The 18937-nt window shown below is 47.2% G+C and overlaps 1 protein-coding gene across 3 annotated transcripts in view; it reads left to right on the top strand.

Annotated features, from left to right (window-relative positions):
- Positions 1–18597, top strand: part of LARS2 (leucyl-tRNA synthetase 2, mitochondrial) — a 130563-nt gene extending 111966 nt beyond the window's left edge. For all 3 annotated transcript variants that reach the window (XM_045529805.1, XM_045529806.1, XM_045529808.1), the window contains 3 exons: positions 2023–2134; positions 11803–11930; positions 17177–18597. In XM_045529805.1, coding sequence (XP_045385761.1) covers positions 2023–2134; positions 11803–11930; positions 17177–17356 — 420 coding nt within the window. In that variant the 3' untranslated portion in view covers positions 17357–18597. The remainder of the gene's footprint in view (positions 1–2022; positions 2135–11802; positions 11931–17176) is intronic.
- Positions 18598–18937: the final 340 nt, after the last annotated feature.

The raw sequence follows: 18937 nt of genomic DNA on the forward strand, positions 1-18937 counted from the left end.
TCGTGAAGTACAAATTAAAAACATGATGGTATTTTTTTTAACCTATCAAATTTGCAGAGGCTCTTTAACATAACTGTTTTCCACGCTATTGCAAAGATTCAGATAGGTTTTCACGTACCAGTCAGGGGCGTGGGTGACGGAACCTTGCCAGGAAGCGCTCCGGCTGTGAGGCTGGCAGCCCTGGGATTATGTAATGTCCTTTGACCCAGAGGTGTTCATTAGATGGTTTATAATCCCAGAGACGTGGAACCTCACGTGTCCCCTGATGGGGGAATGGTGAAATGACTCGTGTCACATCAGGAAGAAGGAAATGTGCCACCACCGTTAGCATGGTGTCCTCCAAGAACACTTAAAATCAGAGATTGTTTATGATACAGTGTTAAGTAAAAATATGTGATAGAAAAGTGACCACGTGGTGAGAATCCCAATTGTGAAAACGTTATGTGCATAATAAGTGTGTATATACACACATTTTTGTATTTTTGGAGAACAGGATAAAATACAGGATTTTTCTAGATGGTACACTTAAGAGTGGTTTTGTTTTTGCCTTATTTGCTATACTATGTATTAGTTTTTCAGTCAGGAAAAAAGAGGCAAATATTTTACAAAAATGTAATTTAAAAATGAAATCTTACTGCCTCGAAGCTAGTTATGTCCACAGCCTTTCTGACAGACCTTCTCTGTTCCTTTACCCATGAAGTTATATTTCAAATCTCAGGCAATTTTTTAGAGATCATGTGTACACGCATTTTAAAAAAAGACTGTGTATAGTATTTTTGGCCTCTCTATACCCAGCAGAATACCTCATGTGAGCCCTTACTTTTAAATTTAACAAACATGTCGTAAAATTAAACCAAAACTGTTTTTGTCCCAGGGTGGTATGAACATATACTGACTGCCACCACCTTGTTAGGCCAGTTTTTAGCATGACTTCCTCAGGGCACCATGAGAGCTGCCGGCCTCCACAAAATTCTTCTAGCAACAAACTCCCTTCGGCCACCTCAGGACGGCCTGTCTGCCTTCCTGGCCATTCTCTGACCACACACCCCGCTCACACCAGTGTGCTGACCACCAGCCCCCCACTCCACTGGAAGCTCCTTGAGGGCAGGGACTGTGCCCTCTGGTCCTCTTATCCTCACAGCCTGCCACGTAGCAGGGACTCTGTTTACTGCATGGGCGTGACAGGGTTAACCAATGAGCCACGCCTCAGGAAGAAATTGCATATTTGCTGGGAAAGATGATTAAGACAATAGGGGTCCCTGAGATTCCCGAGGGGGGACCTCTGCCCTGGGGGTTCCACAATGTAAAACCTTTGAGCCGGCTTCACGGTTTCTCACTGGGCCTGGAGCACACAGGAAACCTGTGGTTAAGAGTTTGATTATCCTATACTGGGGAGCAGATTACCTTCCCTCTCTGATACTTAGGTTTTCATCTGTCAAATGAGGTAAGAATATCACCCTCGGCTGGGAGCAGTGGCTCATGCCTGTAATCCTAGCATTCAGGGAGGCTGAGGCGGGAGGATTGCTTGAGGTCAGGAGTTCAAGACTAGCCTGAGCAAGAGTGAGACCCTGTCTCTACAAAAAATAGAAAAATTAGCCAGGTGTTGTGGCACACGCTCTAGTCCCAGCTACTTGGGAGGCTGAGGCAAGAGGATGGCTTGAGCCCAGGAGTTGGGCTTAAGGTTGCAGTGAGCTGATGACACCACAACACTCTACCTGGGGCAACAGAGTGAGACTCTGTCTCAACAAAAAAAGAAAAAAAGAGTATCACCCTCAAGAGTAGTTGTGAGAGCTAACTGACTGAGGACAAGGTTAATATTCAGAATAATAATGTATTTGTTTTTGCTGTAAAACAGCAGTAGCTTGTTTAATGCTATGATTAAATGGGAGAAGTTCTTTGTCCCAAGCAAAAATGGATGGTAAAGAGAGTTTCTTCCTACTTGCTTGGTCCCTAGACTTTAGCCACGTTGATGGCCTTCCATACCCATGGTCACTTCTTACGACATTCTCTTCTCTTCCTCAGCAAGCCTCTCAGAGAGTCGTTCTCCACAGCCCCGAGTTTGAGGATGCTCTGTGTGCCCTGCTGGTGATGGCTGCTCCGATGGCCCCTCACATAACCTCAGAGCTCTGGGCAGGTATGTGGTGGAGTCCTTGTTTGACTGTTACTACTAACCAGGATGTGCCCAAGCCTCTTTTTGAATACTATTTGGGACTCGGCTGTCCTTAGCCATGGAGTCCAACGTTTGGCATCTATACTCAGGGACCTTTGTGTCTTGTACTCTGAATGGTGGCACGTCATCCACATAATCACACGTACCAAAGGACATACTTCCCTGCTTTGAAATAAAGTGCCCAGACTAATGTGAATATTGATGTCACTGCCATTGATTCCTTCTCAGGACCCAGCCTCCCGGTATCCCATATCATGACCCTACCTGATCTTTCTAAGATAGAAACTCTTGTTTAGGACCACTTTACAGATGGAGAAAGGGCACTGGAAATTCAATTACAGGTCTAAAATTCGCTCACTTACACTGATTCAGTGCTCTCCATCAATCAGTCATTCCTGAGCAAGGCACCTGGGAGGGGCTGACTACCTGCCTGAGGCTCAGCCTCTAGTATTCTCTCCACATCAGAACTGTTGGCCCAGAAAGAACCAGAGACTTCACATAATCATCAAATTGGGATTAGGCCAAGCATATAGGGAGAGGCAAAGTGACATGTAATTGCACTGCTACAGGATCATGCATGGGAAAGTCCTTAGAAATTTCTAGAAATAGTTCATCTGACATGCATTTGGTTTAGCAGTTCCATTTCCCTGAAAGATCTCTTCTAAAAAAAACTTTCCTAATTAAATTTACTGACATGGTGTCACAGAGAAGAAACACATATTGACTAGTGAGGAGACCAAGAGTCACAGTGTATGGTTGAGTGATGAGAAGAATTTGCAGCTTGTTTGAAATTCCTACCACCGAGTAATTTTATGACTACAGGAGATGGGTAGAAATTGTGGTAGGATTTATAGTTGGCAGAGTAGTGCCTGTGTCTGCCTCAAAGCTTTGTTTATTTCCTCCTACTTTGGAAGATACTTCCTCAGGAGGAGGAGCATTAGTTCCTTTTTCTTAGCTAAGATGAGACTTGTTTTTCCAGTTGCCCCCTTTTTATAGTATCAGCAAGTATCTCTGTGAAAAGGAAAGTGTTTTTCATCCCTTGAGGAACAGAGGACCTGTTTAAATTGCTTTCATTATAAACCCATGAGCTTCGTTTGGATTTTGTCCTTTGTGGTACCTAAAGCCACTTGTAAATGTTCAGCCAAATACTGACATTCTTGTAATGGGATGATTTGCCAGCCAGTTTTTTGTTCATGTACCATATCTACAATTTCTTGCTTACAACATCAACCAAAAAAGTGGAAAGGGCTTTAGAAATATCCATATCATGAACTAATCCTGAATACCGTGTAAAGATGTGGGTAGGTCTGTCCCTGAAGTTTACTATAGATTCATTCTTTGCTGCTTGCAAGATTGAATCAAGGCCCAGTTTACTTTAGCAGGAAAGAGATGTGGTGTAGTTCCCAAAAGATCCAGCCCTTCTTGATATGCTATAAGGTATCCTGATAGAGTAAAAATGTATTTTTTTATGTTTTTGTGGGGATTTTGTTTGTTTGTTTGTTTTCTTTTCTTTTCTTTTTGAAACAGGGTCTCACTCTGTTGCCCGGGCTAGAGTGCCGTGGCGTCAGCCTAGCTCACAGCAACCTCAAACTCCTGGGCTCAAGCAATCCTTCTGCCTCAGCCTCCCGAGTAGCTGGGACTACAGGCATGCACCAGCATGCCCTGCTAATTTTTCATATATATATCTTTAGTTGTCCAGATAATTTCTTTCTATTTTTTAGTAGAGACGGGGTCTCGCTCTTGCTCAGGCTGGTCTCGAACTCCTGACCTTGAGCTATCCTCCCGCCTCTGCCTCCCAGAGTGCTAGGATTACAGGCGTGAGCCACCACACCCGGCCTGTTTGTTTGTTTTTGAGACAGGGTCTCACTGTGTTACCTGGACTAGAATACAGTGGCGTCATCATAGCTCACAGCAACCTCAAAATCCTGGGCTCAAGCAATCCTCCTGCCTCAGCCTCCCAAGTAGCTGGGACTATAGGCGTGCACCACCACAGCTGTCTAATATTTCTATTTTTTCAGTAGAGACGGAATCTTGCTCTTACTCAGGATGGTCTCAAACTCCTGAGCTCAAAAGATCCGTCCACCTTGGCCATCCAGAGTGCTAGGATTACAGGTGTGAGCCACCATGCCCAGCCAAGATTCAAAATGTTAAGGCTTTAAGTGCACATCCCCAAATCAAGTTCCAGAAATTCTCTGGGTCATCTGTGAATATGCTTCAGCAGAAACAAGAGTGTCTATTATGATTCCAGATATTATACATGGACCATTCAATCTCTTTCTGATAACCTCACCTTGCAAGCTAGAGTAACCCAACCTGGATCTGTCCCATGTCTTTGAATCCTGAGCAATTGCTCACACCTTTGTGGCTGTGAGGACAGGCTACAGGGGCCACAGACACCTGGGCCCAGCACAGATAGATAAGTCTTAGAGGATCTCAGGCCTCCCTGGGGCCTGGCATTAGTGGCAGGGGTCTTATCTGGGCAGACTTAGATATTCAGTCAGAACACAGTGCAACAATTTGACCATCTTTGCTTTACATGGGGCTTAGGTTGGTTTCTCAGAGATAACAAAAGACTCAACTCTGAGTATTTCTAGTTTAAAAATGGATTTAAAGATTAAAATTTAGAAATTTAAATTTAAAGATGTAAATATTTTGGGTTTTGATTTTATTACTGGTAAACATTTTTAATGACTGCATTAATTGTCCACATGCACCATGACTTAATGTGTCTAGTACTTCATTCCCATCAACAATCCACCATGGACAATTCTGTATGTAAATATTTGTTTTCACTTCAGATTATTTTCTTGGAGTGGAAAAGATATGAATCTATTTAAGACTCTTGATATATATTACCAAATTACTTTTGTGGAAAGTTCTCTCACTTTCTACTCTAGGATCTATTTTTTAATTGTATATTGTGCTTCACTGATTTAATTATTGAATTTTTACAGATAATTTTGCTAACTTGCAGACCAGTCTTCCTTCCTTTCTTTTTTATAATTATTTTAGTTCTTCTCTCCTGTCTATTCTGCTCAGTGGAAGTCTGCTATAATTTTTAAGTTCCCCCAATATCTCTATGGGATTTCCATTGCAGTTGGTTAAACGTGGAGTTAATTTGGGAAGGTTTCACATCTCACCTCATCTAGGTTTCCATCCCAGCACGAAGTCTGTCTCCCCTTTTGTTCAAGACTTCTCTTATGCTCAGACAAGTTTTCTTCATGTAGGTCTTGCACATTTCTTAAGCTTATTCTCAAATATTTTATTTTCTTATATTTTATTTTATTTTGTGTTCTCATGACTAGGATCTTATTCTGTTATATTTTTCTGACTGGTAATGGCTGGAATATCTTTTTTTTTTTTTTTTTCCGGTAAAACCACATTGCTACCAACATTTTATTTTTATTAAGATTTATAGGCCGGGCGCGGTGGCTCACGCCTGTAATCCTAGTACTCTGAGAGGCCGAGGCGGGTGGATCGCTCAAGGTCAGGAGTTCGAGACCAGCCTGAGCAAGAGCAAGACCCCATCTCTACTAAAAACAGAAAGAAATTATCTGGACAACTAAAAATATAGAAAAATTAGCTGGGCATGGTGGTGCATGCCTGTAGTCCCAGCTACTCGGGAGGCTGAGGCAGTAGGATTCCTTGAGCCCAGGAGTTTGAGGTTGCTGTGAGCTAGGCTGACGCCACGGCACTCTAGCCCGGGCAACAGAGTGAGACCCTGTCTCAAAAAAAAAAAAAAAGATGTGTCCTCTAGGGGAGTTCTGAAGTCCTATTGGCACAGTGGCCATTATTGCCCTGGATAAAAAGGAACATTTTAGAGAATCCCAAAGCACTTGGCTCCCACCAGCCCTCTACCAATCACCTAAAGAGTAAATGGAGACCTTTGGTAAGAAACAGAGCCAGCGTCTTGGCAGTTTGCAAATTTTAACAGGATGAGGAAATTTTTTTTCCTTCCTAAAGCGTCAGAGCTGAGAAGCTAAAGACACCACACCTGAATTTACAAAGTTATCTTTTGTTTACCATAATAGAATATTGTCCTATCCAGATGAGGGTGTTAGCTGCTTGCTTAGGGAAATTTTTAGTATCAGGAGCCACTGATGCTATTTTCAGACAAAGGGTTCAAGGGCTCCTTTGTTGGTGGACAGTAAAAGAGCAGAAAATCGCCACACAGGGATTTTCCTTGGTGGTGCTCGTGTTGGAAATGTGATTTTATCATTGCCAAAATGACCTTTCTAACAGGCAACAACTTGGATGGATCTTAGGGAGTATGCTGATTGAAAAAAGCCAATCCCAAAAGGTTATCTGCAATGTGATCCCAATTATACTAGAGTCTTAAAATAACAAAATTACGGAGATGGACAACACATTCGTGGTTGCCAGGAGGTAGGGGGTGGAGGTGGTGGCTGTAGAAGGGTGTCAGTCGGGAGCCTTGTGGTGACGGAACAGTTCTGTGTCCTGACTGTGGTGGTGATTACATGCAGCTACACGTGGTGGTTACACTAAGCTGCACACACACACACACACACACACACACGCACATACACAGATTAGTGCCTTTAAAACTGGTAAAATCTGAATATGCTTTGTGGATTGTGCCAACATCAATTTCCTGGTTTTGATGTTGTGCTGTGATTACTACGAGGGGCGGCTGGATGGAGGGTACATGGGACCTCCTGAACATTTCTTTACAACTTCTTGTGAATCTATAATTATTTCAAAATAAAGGCTTTTTAAAATTGCCTTTCTAAACTACAAGTCCTCAGTATTGAGATTCTGGTTCTGGAACATAGTAGACCATTAGAAAGGAAGGAAAGAAGGAAGGAATTTATTTATTTATTTATTTATTTATTTATTTTATTTATTTTTTTTTTTGAGGCAGAGTCCCGCTCTGTCACCCTGCCTAGAGTGCCATGGCATCAGCCTAGCTCACAGCAACCGCAAACTCCTAGGCTCAAGCGATCCTCCTGCCTCAGCCTCCCGAGTAGCTGGGACTACAGGCATGCGCCACCATGCCCAGCTAATTTTTTCTATATATGTTTTAGTTGTCCAGCTAATTTCTTTTTATTTTTTAGTAGAGATGGGCTCTCACTCTTTCTCAGGCTGGTCTCGAACTCCTGAGCTCAAACGATCTGCCTGCCTTGGCCTCCCAGAGTGCTAGGATTACAGGCGTGAGCCACTGTACCCAGCCAGGAATTTATTTTTAATTGAAGAAGATTTTAATACACACACACACAGAACTAACCAGATGGACCCATTCGTCCTAGCCCCACTGGCATCCCAGGCCGCGTGCCCCCTTCAGCGTGGGTGAGCAGGAACACTCAGAGCCTGGGCTGGGCCTACCCGCAGGGCCCCAGAGGCACTGCTTGCTCCCTAAGAGTCACCTTTTTTCTGCACATGCCCAGCTTCTGAAGAAAAGTGCTGAGAGCCAACTGCAAAAAATAAATCCAGCTTCCAGGTGCCTCTCTGGGCTTCTTAAAGCAAAGCAAAACTGAACTTTTTAATTGAAAAGTATATCTATATGCATTCTGTAAAACATTCAGCTGTTACAAAAGGGTGTGCCCTAAGCTCTGTTGCTCAGCTGGTCTCCCAGAGAAACTCTGCTACCAGTTTTATATTTAATCTGACAGAAGAATGTGATAGATAAATGTCAAGTGAGGACCCTTTTTTATACAAATGTTAACATTCTGTATGAACATTTTGCACTCTTATTATCCTTTAAACTAGTTCTGTATCAACACTTACAGACCTACCTAGTTCTTTTTTAACAGCTCTAGGGTGTCCTGCCCGGTGAATGTTCTGTAAATGATTAAGCAATCTCCCACTGATGGGCATTTGAGTGATTTCCCTTTTTTTGGTGTTTTTTGTGCTACTTTGAGATTAGTGTCATGTTCAAAATACAAGTTTTTTTTAAATGGGGTAATAAGATCTCCATAACATTTCTGTTTCACTGGCCATTTTTATTGTTCTACAGTGACTTTTCTTTCTTGATATTTGCTTCTGGTATCTAACTCGTGGTCTCCACGTATTCCATCAGCACCTTCATTTTGAGAGCTCGGGCAAGGTGAGCCTTTACCTCCCTCGGGCAATCTGAGGGAAGCTTCATCTGCAAGTATCAGTCCACAAATCCATTTTTCTCCATAAAATAATTTGGGATCACTTTCTTTGTAGCTTTTTATAAAAAGTGGCTGTGAAATATTATAGCTATAGTGATTTGCTCTCTATATATTAACATAAATGCTGTATTCATTAATTTCAACAAAATTATGAACACAAGAATTATAGAGAAGCGTGTGTGATAATTACAAGGGAGAATAAATATTGATGCTCTGATGGTATTTTATACATAAATGTGTATGCCATGTAGATATTGTTATTTCAAAATAATGTCAATGAGACCATTTTTCTGGGCTAAACCCAAGGTGAAGTGGCCTCAATTCCTGTTCACTTCCTTGGAACTGCCAGGGCCGGATGAGGCACAGGGAGGATCAGATGCCACAGAGTCCCCAGGTCCTCCCTTTTGGCATATGAGGGCAGGGGGTGGGGAGATGGGGATGGAGACAGGCCTGAAGATGGCCACCAGGAGAGGACTGCCATCCACAGAAGCCACGGCCACCTCAGCAGTCATCCTGGGTGCCACGGCAGGATGGCAGCCTTGCCAGCCCTTGCTGGGAGAGGAGGTTTGTTTTGCTCATTCTGCAGGAAGGTCAGCCGCAACAGCTCTCCCAGAGGAGAGGAAGGAAGGGGGTGGGCTGTGGGCTGCAGCCGGCGCTGCGTGGTGGCCTTGCGTGCCAGGGCCTTGCCACCTCCCAGCCTGTGGTCAGACTGTCTCCTCGTGCTTCCCAAAGGCCAACTCTCAACCTGTCACCTTGGCTGTGCCATGTAAGGAAACCATGGTATTTCCCATGCAAATATTAGGTATTTTCTACTTCCCTAAAATGAGCAGGGAGGCAAAAACACTACGTATACACCTGGGTCCTGAGTTTCTGTTCCTCACTGCTGAACAGGATGGCCCCACTCCCATCTATATGGAAACCCCGGGCAGGGCCCAGGCCGCTATAAATAAGCATCCTGATTGCTCCAGGAAGGCTGGGCTTCCTCGTTTTTTTAAAGTGGAATCTGTAACAGCTTCTGCCCACAACATTTGTGACCAAGGTCCTTTCATCTCCCAGGCATCCTGTGCAACTGCCATACAGAGGCTTTGGAAACCTTCCCACGGCAGCTGGGTCACAGGACAGACCAGACTGGGCCAGCTCACCAAAAGAAAGAAAAGATTATCCCCCGTCTGTGACCCCCATGTCGTATTTACATATGAGTTTTAATAGGATTCCCTTTGAGGAACAAGCAGGAATCTCCTTTCTGTTTCTGCCAAAAGGCACATCTGTGAGACATAGGATGGTTTCGTGGGAAGCACAGAAACCCCGGGCCATGGGAGCCAGCTGGGCACCCAGAATCTGCCTTTTATACCACTTAATCCTCAGGCGCTGACGAGGCTTCACTTCCCTCAGGTTGACTGGCAATGCGACAAGAGTGCAGATAGTGAAACATATAAAGCTACAGCAGATAGATCTGCAATACTGGCACGAGAATCCGGACGGAGATTGATGGAACGGAACAGCATATCATGGGCCAGGGGACCAGGGCTACTCAGAGTGGTCCTCAGAACTGTCAGTTCCAGTCTACAACTTGTGCTGGGACGTACAACAGCTGTGTCACTACCACACAGTTGAGTTAGGCTGGCTTTTTTTTATAGCAAGACTGTCCCAGTGAGGGAAGCAGCTTGTTGACGGGCACTCTGGCCTCAGTTCTTTGCCTCTTTGCACACAAGCATTTTGAGTATCTCTGAACTGAATCGTTTCAAAACAATCCCCAGAATAATATATTTTCAAGGAAAAAAATCACAAACCAATAGGGAAGAGAAGACATATTCAACAAATTAGCTTTGGAAAGTTGACCACATATTTTTTTAAATAATTTTTTTTCACGTTATGCACAAAAATTGCTGATAGATTTGAAAGTTAAATGGGGAAAAAATTAAATCTTAAAAAGAGACAAGAACAAAAATGTTGAACTGACCTCACGGTATGGAAAAACTTTATTTTTTAAATTTAAATTTTTTTTGAAATCACAAAAATAATAAAGGTTCTTGTAGAAAATCTATAGAATAGTTTTTTTTAAAGAAAAAAAAAATATCTCCCATACTTTTACTTCCCAGAGATAATCACTGTTACTGCTCAGATTTATTTCCTTCCACCTTTTACCTGCTCATATAAATTTTTAATAAAACTAAGGTTATATATATATACAATTGTATATAATCTTTTTCTTTGAAATTAAATATCATTTTAAAACGGGAATAAAAGAATACAAAACTGTGTTAAGAGCATGATCCTGGTGGTGGTAGTTGTGGTTCTGTTTTTTTTTTTTTTTATGGGGTTGGTTTAGATGTACAGATAGTCATTAAATATATTAAATTATGGTCTTTTAAAATAAAAAGTTTAAAAATGCTATCTGGATGAACATGATTTTCTTCTTTATATTTTGGGCCTTTCCAAATTTTCTGCAAGGAGCATGTGTATTATGTTTGTCATCAAGGAAGATAAAACAAAAAGTTGTCACTCACAACCCAGTGTCCTTGGGGCTGGCGTTGGTGGAATTCATTCCCCCTGTCCCAGACTCAAACCCTGCCTCAGACCATGCCCCGGCCATGGGCCTGTCCCCCAATTGCATGGTCCTGGTCTCAAGGATGACAGGGGGGCGGTATAGAAGGGCCAGCCCCGCCAAGCACTGCCCCAGCATGGGCACGCCAGCCACATTCACTTGCCCACCTCTGCCCAGGGATCTGATTTTCCTGTGTGTGCATTCCCTGTACCTTTGGGGCATCTCTTGCGCTCAAGCAAATCAGCAGAGGCTTTTAAACCAGAGCTTTCCCCAGGAAGCGCCTAGTGGAAGTCCTGGAGCACTGGCCGCTGCAGCCGCACTGGCACAGGTTGCCCTGTGAGGGCCACCTCTGCTCTGGGGGCTGTAGCATGAAGCACTCTGGGAAACAGCACTTGAGAGGGTTTATTCCTCACTGCTTCCTCATGTTTGGCCCACCCTGAGCCAAGGAAACTCCTTCCAGTTCAGAAATTGGGGGGATCCCGTCCCAAGAGGAAGTGTAGCGAGGAGGTTAAGATCCCTCTGCGAAGGGTGAGGAGTGTCCTGTTCACTGCATCCCGGCTCCAGTGATTATGACTAGAAGGACGGGATGGGAGGCCGTCTCTGACCCTGAGAGCGCATGGGCAGGAAAGGAGACGGATGCATCCGTTCTCAGGGTAGCACACAGGCATTCCTTCCCCGACAGAGTTGCAGAGAGATGACCCAGTAAAATCAGCAGCCTTGTTTTTCCAGATGAGCACTTTAGAACAGCACATCCATCCATCTTTACAGCTCTGGGTGCCGTCGGCAAAAACAAGCTACCTATAAACCTGGGATTATAAACCCGGGCAGAGTAAGTGGTGGGCACCTGGCTTCCCCTTGCCTCCTCAGACAGCTCCAAGCCAGGCTGTGTTGTGGCAAAAGCTTTTGTCCTGCTGTCATCAGCCTCCCCTGTGCTTGGAGTGACCCGACCCTTCTGTCCCTTGGCATTGCAGGCCTGGCACTGGTGCCAAGGAAGCTCTGTGCCCACTATGCCTGGGATGCCGGTGTGCTGCTTCAGGCGTGGCCAGCCGTGGACCCGCAGTTCCTTCAGCAGCCCGAGGTCGTGCAGATGGCAGTTCTGGTAAGTGTCTCCCCTCAGCCCCAGACAGAGCCGGGTGGTCCCTGCCGGGCGGTCCCTGCCCTGCCAGCAGCCCCTAGACACTGGCTTGGTGTTGAGAGAAGCATCAGCAGGTCTAGCCCACCCAGCCCTCGGCCAGACCGTCCAGCCAGGAGCAGGGCACAAAGGCCTGTCTTTCCTTTGCTGGGGCCCTCAGTTTTGTAGGCCACCATACACCAAAAGCACATGAGCATAAAACTCTCACGGCCCTCAAGGGACTAGAACGGAGGGGAAATAAGCCTGTCCTGCTCACAGGTTCTCATTGTCTTCCTTTCCAGTGGAGGCCTGTGCTTCAATCTCTAGATTTCATTTAGCTGCTCTGGGGGGTGTTGGAGGGTGGGGGAGGGTGACAGTGAGGTGGGTGGCAATGTGGGAATACCTCCCACTGTAAAATACGTTTCAGACAGGCTACATAATTTTTTTTTTTTTTTGGTCAATTGAGTGGTTTTAAATATATAAGAGTAGTTTATTATTTAAACCTTTTATAGAGCAATTCCCTTATAGTTTATCCTTTTTGTAATTTTGATATATTTGACTTGCTAAATATGAGACATTTATAGGGAGTATCTCTTAAATATGCTGATGTATCTGAAGAGAAAAAGAAGTAGGGAGTGGGCTTCTTCCTATGCCTCCTCTGAACCGCACCTGGGGCCGGGTCATTCGCATGCAAAATGTACTCTCACACTGCTCACCCTGTGAAGTGGGCATTACCCTTTTCACTTTTTCAGTTGAGGAAATAGGCTCAGAGAAGTCAGTTACCTTGCCCAGCTTTGTTCATTTACTCATGAATAATTACCGAGTTCCTGCTCTACCTACCTTAGGCACAGTGCTATACTCCGGGGATACAAAATCCAACTAGACAGACAGGGTTACTACCCATGGAGCTTAAAGGCTAGTAGGAGAGATAAGGAAGAATAAAAAGGAAAGAGAAAAATAAGTAAAATGATGGCAAATTGTGAGAAGTGCCAGGAACAAAGCGGGCCCCAGCCCATCTGCATCTGTGCAAGCCTGGGCAGGAGACCGGGGCTCCCTCTCCATCCACACCCCCTGCCCTGGGGCTGCCCTGGCAGACTTCTTCCAAAAATCCTCAAAACCAAAAACAGAGGAAATTTCTTTAACTTGACTAATGTTTATGAGAAATAAATCTCTCTTACGTCCCTAAGAACATATCCTTAGCACAGTTGAGAAATGCCAATTTGAGAAAAACTGAAGTTTCAGTCTATGAAAATATTTTTTTATTTTAAATTATCCCTGCAGAAAAGAAATTGAGTTTGATAATTGGTAAAATGATTTTAGATGATCATTGAAATGCAAACCCAAAGTGAAATGCGTGTGTAGGACTCCATGAGAGAGGGCCCAGCCTCAGGGCTCTGTCGGACACTGCGCCAGCAGCAGAACTGGAGAGGTCTGTGTCCCGACCCTGCGTGTCTCTCGGGGCGACCTGGCCAGAAACAGAAGCTGCACGCACAGTCCGGCGTAATTCAGTTCCGCCGCGCCCATGTTGGCTGGTCTCTGTGCCCCTGACTCTGACAGATACTAGGGATGCGGAGACAGGGGCCACCCGTATCTTCTAGGAGCTTAGGGCCTAGGAGCGAAGGTCTGAGGGCACATGAGTTGTCACACGCAGAATTTATGTAGCCCCAAGGTTGGGATGTAAGAGCTCATGAGTCCGACCATCCCGGGTGTAAGTCTCAGTTTTACAAAATATTTAACTTCTCTAAGCCTCAGTTTCCTCAGTTGTAAAGTGCAGGCAAATGCAGTGGCTGCCATATCCGGCTGCTGAGAGAATTAGGTGGGTTAATGCCAGGAAGTGCCCAGCCTGCTTCTGGGCACACTCACGACAAAACCCACTAACACGCAGTGAGCGCTGACTCAGGGCCAGCCGCTGCCCGAGAACCTCCCAGGTGTGAACTCACTTCACCCAGCAGCCCTGAGAGGCGGGCCTGCTGTTACCCCACTTCGCAGACAAGGCGGATATGCAACTAACCCCATCTTACGGGTGAGGAAACGTGGCAAAGAAGGGCTTGCTAACTCAGCGAGGGTCACACGGCTGGTCTAGAACTCGCTCAGTGAACAGGAGCTGCTGCTAGCGTCAGCATCGTCGCCTGTGGCGGTTGGGGAATTGGAAAAGGCATCGTGAGAAGGAGATGGGCCTTGGCTTTGAAAGAGGAGCAGCATCTCCCCAGTAGACCGGGGCTGCCGGAAGACCAGGGGCTGCAGTAGGGGGCAAGCCCACAGAGGCACGGGCTGTAGGCCGTGGAGGGGCTGGAGCAGAGGGCACAGGCAGGGTGGTGCTGGAGGGGAGGCTGCAGGCTGGGAGGGTCCCTGCCTCAGAGGCCGGACCCCATCCCTGGGAGGACTAGGGGCTGTCAGGGGGTCTAAGCAGGGGAGAGACAGAAGCTCCACCACTGGTGGGGTCTTGGGCAGGTGTCTTCACCTCATGTGCCTCAGCTTCCCCATCTGTAAAATGGGATGGATGCAGGTGAATTGCACAGCACAGAGCCTGGCACAGAGTGAGCTCAGCAAATGGGAGTTTGATTGTTATTTGCCATTGCAAGGCCCCCCCATGTTGGGGGCAGGGCGAGGGACTGGGTGGGAGGAGCACTCGTGGTAAGGGGCCTGTTGGGAAAGTCCAAGAGAGCAGTGCTTCAAAGACGAAGGAGCAGGAGCCCGGCAGTGTAACCACCTCTGTTTGAAGTGATTTGAACGTGCCTGTTCCCCTTTGGGCCCTTGAAGCCCAAGCTCAGTGTTGGGTCCCAACCTGACTTCTCTGCCCATTTCATCATTGGTACCTTATGCTGGGACAGGGGAACATGACTGAGACCCACCCACCCTAAGGGCACGGCCCTAGATAAGGTAACTTGGGGCAGTCCGGGGAGCCAGAACCGCAAGCGGGTGCCCAAGGCAGCATGGGAAAGACTGCTGGGCACCAGGCCACATCCAGAGATCATGTGCCCTGCCCCCAAAGCCCCAGCTGTGGACAAGAATGACTCAGTTCCCCTGGGCTGTCCCCAGTGATGGCTTGGAACCAGCCCGCCAGGCTCTGGGGAAGCACAGGAAGCTCATGGGGTTTGGAAGTAGGGGTCATTGTTGTGTCGAGGCCGTGCATTGAAGGACGTCCCATGGCCAGCTCCTTCCATCCTGCCCAGGACTCTTGACAAAGGCAGAAGAAGCAAGGCTTAGTGAGCCATCAGTTTACATGGGTTGTTCCACTTCACTCAGTAATCCAGAGAATTCTATCCTTAAAGAAGAGAAAACCGGCCAGGCGTGGTGGCTCATGCCTGCAGTCTTCGTACTCTGGGAGGCTGAGGCAGGAAGGTTGCTTGAGCTCAGGTGTTGAGGATGCTGTGAGCTATGACCATGCCACTATGCTGCAGCGTGGGAGACAGAGCAAGACCCTGTCTCTTAAAAATAAATAAATAAATAAATAAGTAAAAACCAAGCCGGGCGCAGTGGCTCACACCTGTAATCCTAGCACTCTGGGAGGCCGAGGCGGGTGGATCACTCGAGGTCAGGAGTTCGAGACCAGCCTGAGCAAGAGCGAGACCCCATCTCTACTAAAAATAGAAAGAAATTAGCTGGACAACTAAAAATATATAGAAAAAATTAGCCGGCCTTGGTGGTACGTGCTCATAGTCTCAGCTACTCGGGAGGCTGAGGCAGGAGGATCACTTGAGCCCAGGAGTTTGAGGTTGCTGTGAGCTATGATGACACCACTGCACTCTACCCAGGGTGACAGAGCAAGATTGTCTCAAAGAAAAAGAAAAGAAAAGGAAATACTCGTGAAGAAGAGAAAACCAAGCCCAAGTTCCCACGGCTTGTAAGAGCAGGCCTGAGGGTCAAAGCTGAGTCTGCCCATGTGCCAGCACGTGCTCCCCCTCCCCAGCACCCCCAACGTGGATGGGGCCCGGAGGAGACCTGACCCTGGGCTGCTGTTCCACAGGACAAGAACAAAGAGCAGAGGCAGGCAGGCTGGGACACAATTCACTAACGAGTGCACATCCTGAGAATTCCCTGTTGGGGTCCCCCGGACTTCCCAAGGGGCACGGCTTTTGTGTGACAGGCTGGAGGTCTCTTCCAAGGTCTCGGTCAGACCACGCACGTGGCCTGTAAGGCAGCTTCTCGTGGCTCAGAGACGCCGAGGAGGGGAGGCCACGGTCCTTCTAGTTCCCCAGCTTGAGAACTCTTTAAAGCCCTGCAACATGGAGCCTCACAGTTTTTAAAAATAATATTTCAGAATATTTCAGGACACAGTGTATTCTCTTATCTCCTGCCTAGTGATCTAGACTAATGCAAACGATAAAAATGCCACTAAATTCTACAAAAATCTGAAAAGATGAAGTGGGTGATTAAGGGGCATTTGATAGTGTGCTTTGATTGAAACTTGAGAAGTTATTCCTAGTAACTTTTCATAGTACCGTGACTATATTTTCCAAGTGAAAAACCAGAGTGTTAGTAAAAGAAATGTGAGGGTCAATGTGGGAGCCATGGGATTGAGGATTTGGAAGCCCGGCTGTTCAGAAGCTGTCTGAGCCACATGGTCACTTTCCTCAGAGAGATGCCAGTTCATGTCTGATGTGAAGTTCCTCATTGAAATAATATTGGGTGAATACCTACCAAGGTCTGAAGCTGTACTGACCCATTTTAAGTGAGAAGAGTTGTCAGTGGGACAAGATGTGGGTCCAATTTCTAAGCCGTCACACTTGAGCGCCCCCTTCTGGAGTCAGTCATCAGAAAGAGGGGTTGGCTGCGTTCCCCAGAAGTTGGTCCACTTGAGACCTGGGTGAAACCCAAGGGGACAGCCCACTCTAGCCTGGATCTGAACTTAGATTTGATCCTCAGTGACCCAGTAATCCCTTTCCCCCTGGAAATGGCCAAGCCATCTCATGCCAAAGGTTTTCGACAAAATCTCCACTGCAGCTGTGTAGGGGGGCAGTGCTCAGGAAACACAAGGTGGTCCTCACTCCAGGTGCAGCACGCACGTGCAGTCTCAGTGTCTGTCTGTCTGCGGGTTTCAGGCATTAATCCTACCCATTGGATTGCGTCTCACCCTCTTGGGAAGCAGGGTGCTGAGTCCCTCCTTTCTCTGCCTATGTTCCCTTCCCCCAAACGTACCGCAGTGCCCTTTGCAGTCAGGAAGTGTTGGCATGGGGCTGCCTGACACTCTGAGGACTTTCCTCACTGTTTGTCTCCTCTTTTCTCCTTCTCAGATAAACAACAAAGCCTGCGGCAAAATTCCTGTGCCCCAACAGGTCGCCCAGGACCAGGACAAAGTGCATGAACTTGTTCTCCAAAGTGAGCTGGGTGTCAGGCTCTTGCAAGGACGCAGCATCAAGAAGGCCTTTCTTTCCCCCAGAACTGCCCTCATCAACTTTCTGGTACACGAGTGACAGCAGGAGGGCTGCGGCCACTATGAGGGGCTTTGAGGAACCTGCCTCCAGGCCTGGGATGAGGGGAAGGGAAGAGGCAAATGTCTTGAATGTTTACCTTGGTGCTACGACAGACTGCAGTCAACAGTGTGCCTCTGCGGTGTGGCCTGGTGCAGGGGCCAGGGTGGATGTGGGCAAAGGAGAAGGAGGAGCAATGGGGGAGGGGTCGTGCTGCCTGTCCCTCACCCCCTAGCTCCCATGCAGGCTGGAGGAGGCCATCTGAGCCCACAGGAAGCCAGCAGAGGTCGTGCTGGGTGGGAGCAGGAAGGAGAAAGAGTAACAAGTGAGAAGCAGCACAGTGCCTCCCGAGCAGTGCGGGAGCCCCTAGATCCTGGAGGTGGCAGTGCCTGTGGCCTCCTCGGGAACACGAGGCTAGCCTGAGGCAGCGTGGCCGACACTTTGAACCAGTCACCGAGTGTTGGATGGTCTCTTTGGCTGCAGGCCAGATGAAGAAGCCATGTAGCCCGTGTTCAAACGTCCAGTATGTGGAACGGACACTGGGATCTTCCAGAGTTGCTTTGAACCAAAAGGCAAGGGGTGCCGGTCACTCTGCACGTGTCCCCATCGCCCCTCAGCTCTGTTATTCAGGCCTCTCCCCCAGCCCCAGCTGGATGTACCTGCCAAGCCTGTTCCAGCGCTGACACGGGGCTCTCAGGCAAAGCAGCACTTCCTCACTCGAGTGAGGAGCAGCGTAAAGGGGGAATAAGATTTGCCATGGAGTAAAGTGGAACCAGCTCCAGGCTGCTGGTCCCCAGTCTCAGAGCCCCAGCCCCAGAGGGCTCACATGGGCCCCAGATGACGATGCCACCAGTGTTGATGCGGCCTCCACAGCCAGTCATTAGGACAAGCAAGTTCACCACAGCGGAGTGGAATGGATCCCCCCGGCGTTGCCGCCTGTGTCCAAGCCACAGCAGCCGGCTGCTGGGGAGATGGCCAGGAATGGGCCCTGCCGTCAGCGCATTGACCTCGTCCTGGCTTTATGTGAAGTCAGCAGTGCGGTGCTCTTACCAGAATTGGCCTGAGCCACTGATTAATACTTAATGGGAGCGGGTGGGAGAGAATCTAGCCATTTTGTAATGCTAGAAGTCTCCATGTGTTATCTGATGCCATTTTTCTGAAGTAGCCTCAGATGTGGTTCCCCTGCAGTTCAAGCAGTTAACAGATGACTTTTTTTAGTGTAATAAAATGTTTATCCTCTATGACTTTGGGACATATGTGTGATCTTGGAATAGCCACCATATTCCAATTCTAGGAGCTAATGAGGAACAGATTGAGGTATTCCGTCATCATCAGAAGCATTGGCCGTGTGCCCAGCTCCACGAGGAATGTTACAAAGTGAGATGCATGTGGTCCTTCTCGCTCTGGCACCCACAGTCCATGGTAGACAACCCTGATACAGGCACCTTAGCAACAGCAGTTAAGTCACTGGTTCTTAAACTTAATACCATGCCTGGTCCCCATGCCCAGAAACTCCAATTTCATTGGTCTGTGGTGGGGCTTGGGCATCAGGAGTCTTAAAAACTCCACAGGTGTGAGAACCAG

This window comes from Lemur catta, chromosome 18, assembly GCF_020740605.2.
Source record: "Lemur catta isolate mLemCat1 chromosome 18, mLemCat1.pri, whole genome shotgun sequence".
NCBI classification, from domain to species: Eukaryota; Metazoa; Chordata; class Mammalia; order Primates; family Lemuridae; genus Lemur; species Lemur catta.